The 11189-nt window shown below is 44.4% G+C and overlaps 1 protein-coding gene across 1 annotated transcript; it reads left to right on the top strand.

Annotated features, from left to right (window-relative positions):
* Positions 1–7669: 7669 nt before the first annotated feature.
* Positions 7670–10621, top strand: LOC309568333 (chemerin-like receptor 1; the record flags this gene model as incomplete). Its single annotated transcript, XM_082273997.1, has 2 exons — positions 7670–8666; positions 10206–10621. The coding sequence occupies 2 exons, from the start codon at positions 7670–7672 to the stop codon at positions 10619–10621; spliced, it is 1413 nt and encodes a 470-aa protein (XP_082130123.1).
* Between the last annotated feature and the right edge of the window lie 568 nt (positions 10622–11189).

The raw sequence follows: 11189 nt of genomic DNA, 5'->3' as shown, positions 1-11189 counted from the left end.
AATTCTCCTTTCATGATCCCTCAAAGTGAAAGGATGGAATCTGGAGAAGGAGTTACATGTATTCACATACAGTGAGTCTTACCTATAGTTCTGCACAGCTAGGAGATTGTTGGGTTAGATAGTGGAGGCTTTATCTCCGATACACTTATCAGGAAGATCTAAGCTCTTTAACGCTGAATGCGTTACTTCTGTAAACTTCCTTCCCTTTAATTCTAAAACTAACCAAGAGGTGTCATCCCTTAGTAACTATTTACTGGACGCAAAAAGAACACTGCAGACATTTTTTAAAAATCCTGATCTGGAAGAAGCATCTCTTTAACAAAGCCACGTAAGTAACCTATGATTCATACCTATGCACTTATAGCTACTTTTTTGTTTAACATAGCTATATTATTCCTGTCCTGAATAATATACACGCATTGAGTTAGGTTTATACCCTTAGGGGGCATGCGCCATTTTTTCTGCTCTCTTTCCTATGGTATCACTATCCTCTTCTCATTCTCTTCATTCTGTCCCCAGCTCCTGCTATGCCCTCACATCTTTACTGTTCCACCCCTCAACTGTGTCTCCCTTTTCCCCCTTTCCTTTCTCATCTGTATTGTTCCACTTTTCCACTGTGGCTTCTTCTTCTCCCCCTTTTTTGTGATGTGGAATGTGTCCCCCCCTTTCTTACTATTCCGATCTTCAATTTTGGGTCCTTATTCCCCTTTCTCTTTGATGTTGACTGTGTCCTCCATTCCTTACTGTTCCACAACTCCACTGTGGGTCCTTCTCAACTCTTTTTCTGTCATGTGGACTATTTCCTCCTATCCTTACTTTTACACTTCTCCACTGTAGCTCCTTCACCCCCCTTCTCTGTGATGTGGACTATGCAGGGCTTTTTTTCAGCGGGAACGTGGGGGAACGCAGTTCCGGCACCTCCAGCACTGAATGTATGTAATGGCAAGGGGTGCTGGGGTGTGCTATGGGTGTCTTTTGATGCTGGCTTGTGGGGGATCTATTTTTGCTGGATGTGATATATTTTTGCGGGGGGTTTATTGTTGCCGGGGAGGTCTACTGTTGCTCCTGGGGGACCTATTGTCTCTGGAAGGGATCTATTTTTACAGAGGGGGTCTAGTGTTGCTGGGGTTGGTCTTATGTTGCTTGGGGGGGGGGGGGGGTCAGTTGTTGCTGAGAGGGATCTACTGATGAGGTAACCGTATATTGTAAATGGCTGCTGGAGGGTTTATTGATGCTGTCTGTGGGGAGATCTGTTGTTGCTGCTGAGGGTCTATTGTTGTCTGGGGTATTTTTTTGTGGCTGGTCCATTGTTGCTGGTGGGATCTACTGTTTCTGGGGGGGGGGGGTCCTTGTTGTTATTTTTCTTCTTTTATCATTATCATGAACAAATCCCATACAAATTACTTAGTACCACAAATGATACTTGATTCTGTATTCTCTAAAAGGGGCAGTACTGGGAGGTGGGTAGAGGGTGGAACCTAGGAACGGTGCTCGGAGGTAGGTAGGGGGCGGAGACAAGGGGTAACCCCGAAAGTGGGAGTTCCTGCACCTATTCTCTGAGAAAAAAAACCCTGGGACTATGTCCTCCCATCATTACTGTTCCACTCCTCCACTTTGGCTTCTTCTCTCTCCTCTGTGATATGGACTATGTCCTCCCATCCTTACTATTCCACTCCTCCACTTTGGCTTCTTCTCTCTCCTCTGTGATATGGACTATGTCCTCCCATCCTTACTGTTCCACTCCTCCATTTTGGCTTCTTCTCTCTCCTCTGTGATGTGGACTATGTCCTCCCATCCTTACTGTTCCACTCCTCCACTTTGGCTTCTTCTCTCTCCTCTGTCATATGGACTATGTCCTCCCATCCTTACTATTCCACTCCTCCACTTTGGCTTCTTCTCTCTCCTCTGTGATGTGGACTATGTCCTCCCATCATTACTGTTCCACTCCTCCACTTTGGCTTCTTCTCTCTCCTCTGTGATATGGATTATGTCCTCCCATCATTACTGTTCCACTCCTCCACTTTGGCTTCTTCTCTCTCCTCTGTGATATGGACTATGTCCTCCCATCCTTACTGTTCCACTCCTCCACTTTGGCTTCTTCTCTCTCCTCTGTGATGTGGACTATGTCCTCCCATCCTTACTGTTCCACTCCTCCACTTTGGCTTCTTCTCTCTCCTCTGTGATATGGACTATGTCCTCCCATCCTTACTGTTCCACTCCTCCACTTTGGCTTCTTCTCTCTCCTCTGTGATGTGGACTATGTCCTCCCATCATTACTGTTCCACTCCTCCACTTTGGCTTCTTCTCTCTCCTCTGTGATATGGATTATGTCCTCCCATCCTTACTGTTCCACTCCTCCACTTTGGCTTCTTCTCTCTCCTCTGTGATGTGGACTATGTCCTCCCATCCTTACTGTTCCACTCCTCCACTTTGGCTTCTTCTCTCTCCTCTGTGATATGGACTATGTCCTCCCATCATTACTGTTCCACTCCTCCACTTTGGCTTCTTCTCTCTCCTCTGTGATGTGGACTATGTCCTCCCATCCTTACTGTTCCACTCCTCCACTTTGGCTTCTTCTCTCTCCTCTGTGATATGGACTATGTCCTCCCATCATTACTGTTCCACTCCTCCACTTTGGCTTCTTCTCTCTCCTCTGTGATGTGGACTATGTCCTCCCATCCTTACTGTTCCACTCCTCCACTTTGGCTTCTTCTCTCTCCTCTGTGATATGGACTATGTCCTCCCATCCTTACTGTTCCACTCCTCCACTTTGGCTTCTTCTCTCTCCTCTGTGATGTGGACTATGTCCTCCCATCATTACTGTTCCACTCCTCCACTTTGGCTTCTTCTCTCTCCTCTGTGATATGGATTATGTCCTCCCATCCTTACTGTTCCACTCCTCCACTTTGGCTTCTTCTCTCTCCTCTGTGATGTGGACTATGTCCTCCCATCCTTACTGTTCCACTCCTCCACTTTGGCTTCTTCTCTCTCCTCTGTGATATGGACTATGTCCTCCCATCATTACTGTTCCACTCCTCCACTTTGGCTTCTTCTCTCTCCTCTGTGATGTGGACTATGTCCTCCCATCATTACTGTTCCACTCCTCCACTTTGGCTTCTTCTCTCTCCTCTGTGATATCGACTATGTCCTCCCATCCTTACTGTTCTACTCCTCCACTTTGGCTTCTTCTCTCTCCTCTGTGATGTGGACTATGTCCTCACATCCTTACTGTTCCACTCCTCCATTTTGGCTTCTTCTCTCTCCTCTGTGATGTGGACTATGTCCTCCCATCCTTACTATTCCACTCCTCCACTTTGGCTTCTTCTCTCTCCTCTGTGATATGGATTATGTCCTCCCATCATTACTGTTCCACTCCTCCACTTTGGCTTCTTCTCTCTCCTCTGTGATATGGACTATGTCCTCCCATCATTACTGTTCCACTCCTCCACAGTGACAGCTTCTCCCCCCTGTTCTTCCCTTTGATATGGACTGTGTCCTTCCTTCCTTACTGTTCTACTCCCCCATTGTGGCTCACTCTCGCCCTTTTTCTATGATGTGGACTATGTCCTCCTATCATTACTCTTTCCCCCCCCCCTCACTGTGGATCCTTCACCCCCCTCCTCTGTGATGCAGACTATGTCCTCTCATCCTTCCTATCCCACTCCCCCACTTGTGGCTCCTTCTCCTCCCTTCCTTGTGATGTGGACTGTGTCCTCCCATCCTTACTATTCCACTCCTCCACTGTGGCTCCTTCACCCCCTTCTCTTTGATTTGGACTGTGTCCTTCCTGTTCCACTCCTCCACTGTGGCTCATTTACCCCCTTATCTACTTGTAAAAGGTAAGAAATATTTTGTTTAGAATTTTTTTTTAAGACATAATGGGGTTGATTTACTAAAAGCAAATAGACTGTGCACTTTGTAAAGTGCAGTTGCACCAGAGCTTAGTAAATGATTAGAAGCTCTGCTGGCTTCCATCATCCAATCATGTGCAAGCATGATGCTGTTTTTTTCCTTTTTCATTTTCATTGCGCTTGATTGGCTATTCTTTGCAAAGCAAAGCTTTACCTCATTTACTAAGCTCTGGAGCAACTGCAGACTTTGCAAAGTGCACAGTCTATTTGTCTTTAGCAAATCAACCCCACTGTGTCAATGGAAAAAGAGAACAAACATATGGAGGGGTTTTCTCAAATTTGACTACAAAAGTGGAAATATGCTCTAAAGTGGTTCTAAAGCCTAAACATTTTTTTTTTTTACCTTAACGCATTCCTTACATTAAGGTAAAAAAATTTTAGGCATTGATTTTGACCCCTCACTCCCCCTTATGCCTACCTGAGCCTTCATTCGATCAAGTGCCGGGCACATCTGCAGCTCTTCCCTCACTTTCATGTCTCGCTGGCTTTGGCGGGCCATCGGGAGCCATTGGCTCCCAGTGCTGTCTATCAAAGCCAGTGACGAGGGAGAGGGGGGCGGGGCCGAGTCCACTGCCTGTGTCAATAGATGCAGCAGCGGGGCTCGGGAGCAAGTACGCACAAGTGCCCCCCCTGGAAAGCGGCTTCCTGTGGGGGCACAGGACAGAGAGGAGGGACCTTAGAAGAGGAGGTTCGGGGCCACTCTATGAAATTCCATTGCACAGAGCAGGTACGTTTAGAGATGTTTGTTATTTAAAAAATTACCACTTTAAAGGGTAACTCCACTTTCATGGGGAAAAAAAATAGTAAACAAAGAAAGAAACAATATAGCGTTTACAATTGCGACACAAATCATATTGTCATTGAATATTATAAAAAAAAAAAAAGTCATACTTTTTAATCTGCAGCTGTTGTAATTTTCTGAAAATGCAATATGGCCACCTGGAGGTGTTCTGTACACAGAATGTATACTGACCACACCCCCAGAAACATAATTTCCTGCTTGTGTGATTGGCTCACCAATTTTCCCAGAAGTCTGCACTAAAATACAAGTCAGATTTCTGGCACCCCCTGCAACAAAAATGTCATTTTTGGTGAGATACTCCCGATAGGAACACGTATAAAGGGATGCAGGCCCAGCAGATTTCCTCATTAGAGCTCTGCAACTGTCACAGCTGATAGATAATTATGAAACCACTCCCATTAGACTCACTCAGCACAGGGGCACAGGGGAACAAACAGGGGTTTCTTCAGAATAACAAAAAGTAGGAATCTGCAACAAAGTTTGTTAAAATCCTTGTAATGCGCAGAGATCAACCAGAGGGGAATGTTTGCTTTAGTGATCGACCAATATCGTTTTTTTATTGCCCATACCGATATCAGTCGATATTTTCAGGCATGTAAAATTTTTTTATTTTTTTTCCAGGTACTCTTGAGGAGGGATCGGGGGTCTAAAAGACCAGAAACCCCTCCTCGGCACTGAAAAGCTTTGGCTGTTTTGAATACTGTCAATTTTTTTTAATCTGCCGCCGAGTACCCGGAAGTGATGTCATGATATCACTTCCGGGTTGTTTACATGGAGACCCGATCAGAGCCGAATGCGGCTTTGATCGGGTCTTCTGTTCGGCAGCTGTGCAGGTAGGATGCCCGGGTCTTCCGGTGGGATGGGAGACCCAGGTGAGCCGCAGAAGGCGGTGGGAGGGGGGGGGCGCCCCCTCCTGCTCCTTGTAATAACAGCCGAGCGGCTTCTCAGCTACATCGGTTTACATTACAAGACAGCCGACTGTCGGCTATGAACGCCGGTACCGGTAGGTGATGCCTCTAGCTACAGTCATCACTTTCCCGAAATATTAACAATATCGGTAACCTCAGGGGCCGATTACGATATATCGGGGAAAGTGCATATCGGCCCCCGATATATCGGTGGTGCCGATAATCGGTCGATCTCTAGTTTTACACTCTGAGTACTTACAGATATATGGTATGGATCCTGTAGATAGTTTCTTGATCCAGACATTTTTACTTTATTGCCTATGATCCCTGGTGTGATCTGACCTATCTTGTGACATCATTACAGAAGACTGCAGTCTTCCGAAGTCTGTGAGCCAATGGACAGCTAATAGGAAGCATCCATGTCACCCAGCCAGCAATGGGGACACCCAAATTAGGAGCCTTTCACTCCCCAGCAGTGGTGTATTTAGGTTTTGTGCTGCCCTAGGCCTGACTAAACTTGTGCACCCCCTAATTTACATATTACCCACCCCCCTAATGTAAAGGTCACGCCCTTTACTGTTTATGACCCGCCCTGTCATCTGTGAACCACAGACCACAAGTCTATCAGTGCCCATCAGCGTAGCCTCATCAGTTCCCATACGTTCAGCCTCATCAGTGCCCATCTGTGCAGCCTTATCAGTGCCGCCTCATTACTGCCCATCAGTGCAGCCTCATCACTGACCGCTTTATGGGGGTGCCAGACCGATTTTGCCTCCTGGACTCTGCCCTCTGGCCCAATTCACCCGATAAGACTGGCACTATATTAACCTCCCTGGCGGTAATCCCGAGCGTGACTCGGGGTGGATTTTTTAGTCCAGGATCGGTATCCCGGAGTCACGCTCGGGGTGGATGTGCAGAGCGCGCAGTGGTCTCTTACCTTCTCCTGGCGATCCAGCGATGATCTCCCATTGCTGAGATCGCCAGCCGTCTGAGATCCCCGCCGCTCGTCCGTCCTCCGTCGGTGTGATGACTTCCTAGTTCCGTTCCCTGCAGCAGCAATGCTGCATGGGAGCGGAACTAGGGAGGGAAATTCAAACGTTGCACAAAACACAAACACAAACACATTTATATTATATATATGTATGTGTGTGTGTGTGTATATATATATATATATATATATATATACCTATATATGTATGTGTATATATATATATATACATATATATATATACACACACGCACATATATATATATATATATATATATATATGCACACGCACATATATATATATATATATATATATATATATATATATATATATATATATATGTATATATATATATATATATTATATAACGCATGAATTATAATCTAATCAATAATATAATTTTATTATCTAATATATTATTTATTATATATTATATAATAAAATAATATTATTGATTCGATTCTAATTCATGCGTTAGTATTTCAAATTTATCACATCTGGGATGTCTACTAGACTCTTGTTTTGGTCAGGTTTAAGTCAGTAATTACTAAGAATTGTAGGACTATAATACATAACGCCAAATTTCCATGAAAAAAATTGTACCACTTTTGGTATATAATTCCTGACATAATCATACCGCCAGGGAGGTTAAAAGTGTAGCGCAAGCTGGCGGAGACCCTTTTCGTGCGGGAACCGGGAGGAGGCTGTTTTTTTTTTTTTTTTTTTGTGCAGGGTGCAGCTTTTTTGCTGCTCCCCCTGCAAAGTGCCGCCCTAGGCCTGGGCCTTGTTGGCCTAGGCCAAGATACAGCACTGCTCCCCAGTCTGAAAGAAAGAAGACTGGGAACCCAACAGGTCACATAACAATGGCATTAGATAAGTATGGTGGGGTATTTCTTTTGTTGTTTGTTGCATCCACTGTGATAATTAGCTGCATTTGTTGGTGTCTTTTATGCCTGCCTAAAGTTAATTCAAGGATTAACCATTTTTTTTTTTTTTTCATAAAAACTTTTTTTTTTTTTTCATTTTCACAGGTTTCTTTGACTGTTTTGCTTTGGGGCAATGGAGAATACTTCGGAATATCCTTACATCTCAGTGACGGAGCTGGAATATACTTCCTCATATGACACATATGATGAGGAAACATCAAAGTTCCATATAATTTCTATAGTAATCTATTCTGTGGCCTTTCTTCTGGGGACAACTGGAAATGGGCTGGTCATCTATTTCACCACCTTTAAGATGAAAAGGACTGTCAATGTCGTGTGGTTCCTTAATTTAGCCATAGCTGACTTTATCTTCACGTTTTTTCTGCCGTTCAGCATTGCTCATACCGCCCTTGGTTTTCACTGGCCTTTGGGGAAAGTCATGTGCAAGCTTAACAGCACTATTATATCCATCAATCTGTATGCCAGCATCTTCCTTCTCGCCATGATCAGCATCGATCGTTGTACATTGGTAATGTTCCCTGTTTGGTGCCAGAATCACCGAACTCCTAGAGTGGCCTCCTTTGCAGCTCTGGCGGTTTGGATCCAAGCATTTCTTTTCAGTTTACCTACTTTTATATTTAGAGATACGGACATTTATGAGGATTTTGTTGTTTGCTATAGCAACTTTCATGAAGATGAAGATGTTGGCTGGTCAATATACAAGGGCATGATCATCATACGACTCATCTTTGCTTTCATCATTCCGTTCTCTCTAATTATCCTGTGTTATGTAATAATCATGTCCCGCATACAAAGAAATCGCATGAAAACCTCTAGCAAGGCATTTAAAATTATTTTAGTTGTTATCATTTCTTTTTTTATCTGCTGGTTTCCTTTCCACGTCTTCTCCTTTTTGGAGTTGTCTGCAATGTATCCTGGCAATGAACATTTGCGCGATGTAATAAGCAGTGGAATGCCTCTTATCACCAGTTTGGCCTACATTAACAGTTGCATCAACCCTGTTCTCTACGTGCTTATGGGGCGAGATTTCAAAACAAGGCTACGCAAATCTTTCCGGTCAGTGCTTGAAAAAGCTTTCATGGAGGAAAGTGTCAGAACAAGCTTTAGGAGTAAGACCAGGTCAACCATTGACTCTGAGCAGGTGTAAACTGAAGCCACATCCACAAACCAAAATGATATTTAGAGATGCGATGGACATTTATGGGGATTCTGTTATTTGCTATAGCAACTTTCATGAAGATGAAGATGTTGGCAGGTCAATACAAAAGGACATGATCATCATACGACTCATCTTTGCTTTCATCATTCCGTTCTCTCCAGGGTTTTTTTTTCAGCGGGAACGCGGGGGGACGCAGTTCTGGAACCTTCAGTTTGGATGTATGCAATGGCAAAGGGGGGCTGTGGCCAGTGGGGTGAGCTGAAGGGCCTATTGATGCTGGCTGCTGGGGGATCTATTGTTGCTGGAGTGAATCTATTGTTGCTGGAGTGAATCTATTGTTGCTGGCGGGAATTTTGTTGTGGGTGGGGCTTTTTTTGCAATGGAGGATTTATTGTTGCTTGGGGGAACTATTGTTGCCGGGGGGCTATTGTTGCTGGGGGGAGTCTATTGTTGCAGGGGAGGATTTATTGGGGGGGGTGATTGTTGCAGGGGAGGATTTATTGTTGCTGGGGGGCTATTGTTGTTGGGGGTCTATTGTTGCTGATTGCAGGGGATCTATTTTACTATTTTTCTATTGTTGCAGGGGAAGATTTTTTTCTGCTGGAGGATCTATTGTTGCTGGGGGGAGTCTATTGTTGCAGGGGAGGATTTATTAGGGGGGGTGATTGTTGCAGGGGAGGATTTATTATTGCTGGGGGGCTATTGTTGTTGGGGTCTATTGTTGCTGATTGCAGGGGATCTATTTTACTGTTTTTTCTATTGTTGCCGGGGAAGATTTATTGCTGCTGGGGGATCTATTGTTGGGGGGTCTATTGTTGCAGGGGGGGATTTATTGGGGGGAGGTGATTGTTGCAGGGGAGGATTTATTGTTGCTGGGGGGGGGGGTATTGTTGTTGGGGGTCTATTGTTGCTGATTGCAGAGGATCTATTTTACTGTTTTTTCTATTGTTGCAGGGGACGATTTATTGCTGCTGGGGGATCTATTGTTGGGGGGGTCTATTGTTGCTGATTCCAAGGGATCTATTTTACTGCTTTTCTAGTTATCATTAACAAATTCCATACAAATTACCTAGAACCACAACATGATACTTGGTTCTGTATTCTCTAAAAGGGGGGGGGGGGGGTACTGGGAGGTGGGCAGAGGGTGGAACCAAAGGACAGCGCTCGGAGCTGGGTAGGGGGTGGAACCAAAGGACAGTGCTCAGAGGTGGGTAGGGGGTGGAACTAAAGGACAGTGCTCAGAGGTGGGTAGGGGGTGGAACCAAAGGACAGTGCTCGGAGGTGGGTAGGGGGTGGAACCAAAGGACAGTGCTCGGAGGTGGGTAGGGGGTGGAACCAAAGGACAGTGCTCGGAGGTGGGTAGGGGGGTGGAACCAAAGGACAGTGCTCGGAGGTGGGTAGGGGGTGGAACCAAAGGACAACGCTCGGAGCTGGGTAGAGAGTGGAGACAAGGGGTGACTCAGAGGAGTACCTGCACCTATTCTCTGAGAAAAAAAACCCTGGTTCTCTCTAATTATCCTGTGTTATGTAATAATCATGTTCCGCATCCAAAGAAATCGCATGAAAACCTCTAGCAAGACATTTAAAATTATTTTAGCTGTTATAATTTCTTTTTTTATCTGCTGGTTTCCTTTCCATGTCTTCTCCTTTTTGGAGTTGTCTGCAATGTATCCTGGCAATGATCATTTGTACGATGTAATAAGAAGTGGAATACCTCTTATCACCAGTTTGGCCTACATTAACAGTTGCATCAACCCTGTTCTCTACGTTCTTATGGGGCGAGATTTCAAAACAAAGCTACGCAAATCTTTCCGGTCAGTGCTTGAAAAAGCTTTCATGGAGGAAAGTGTTCCAGCAAGCTTAAGGAGTAAGACCAGGTCAACCTTCGACTCTGAGCAGGTGTAAACTGAAGCTACATCCACAAATGAAGATATTTTGTCATGGGCATGGACACAAGCTCTTTGGTTTTTTCAAAATAATTTGTTTTACTTCTGTTTCCAGGATTCAACCGTCTATCCTAGTAATTACTGTAATTCCAAATATGTGTTCTTGTTTCTGTTTGCTCAAGATGGCTTCTGTAGTTCACCACAAAAACTAGAATACCAATTCTGGATAAATTCAGGTCAAAAAACCTTTGTACTCTCAAGACCTGGAACATATCTAGACATGCTGACTTTTTTATTTGTGTTTTGGACCTCTCAATGTGTACAGCATTTCTGGTTTAGGGTCAATTAATTTACCTTCTAAGCCTTGGGACTTCCCAATATCTGACATCCCAAAATTTGTCTATTAGGTGTCTTTGCTGATTTACCTATTTCTAAACTTGCCAAAAAGTTACTGTGCATGTTTTACAGTTGGAAGGGATCTTCTCCTCTTTCCCTTGGGGGTTGGAAAAAATATAACAATCTTCCATTATTCAAACTTACTTATGATCTTTGCAAAAAACTGCAGGCGACGATAAAATATGTGGTAG

This window comes from Pelophylax lessonae (genome assembly GCF_965119305.1).
Source record: "Pelophylax lessonae genome assembly, chromosome: 12".
Taxonomy (NCBI): domain Eukaryota; kingdom Metazoa; phylum Chordata; class Amphibia; order Anura; family Ranidae; genus Pelophylax; species Pelophylax lessonae.
Note: the sequence above shows the minus strand (reverse complement) of the source record. Positions and strands in the feature narration are given on the sequence as shown.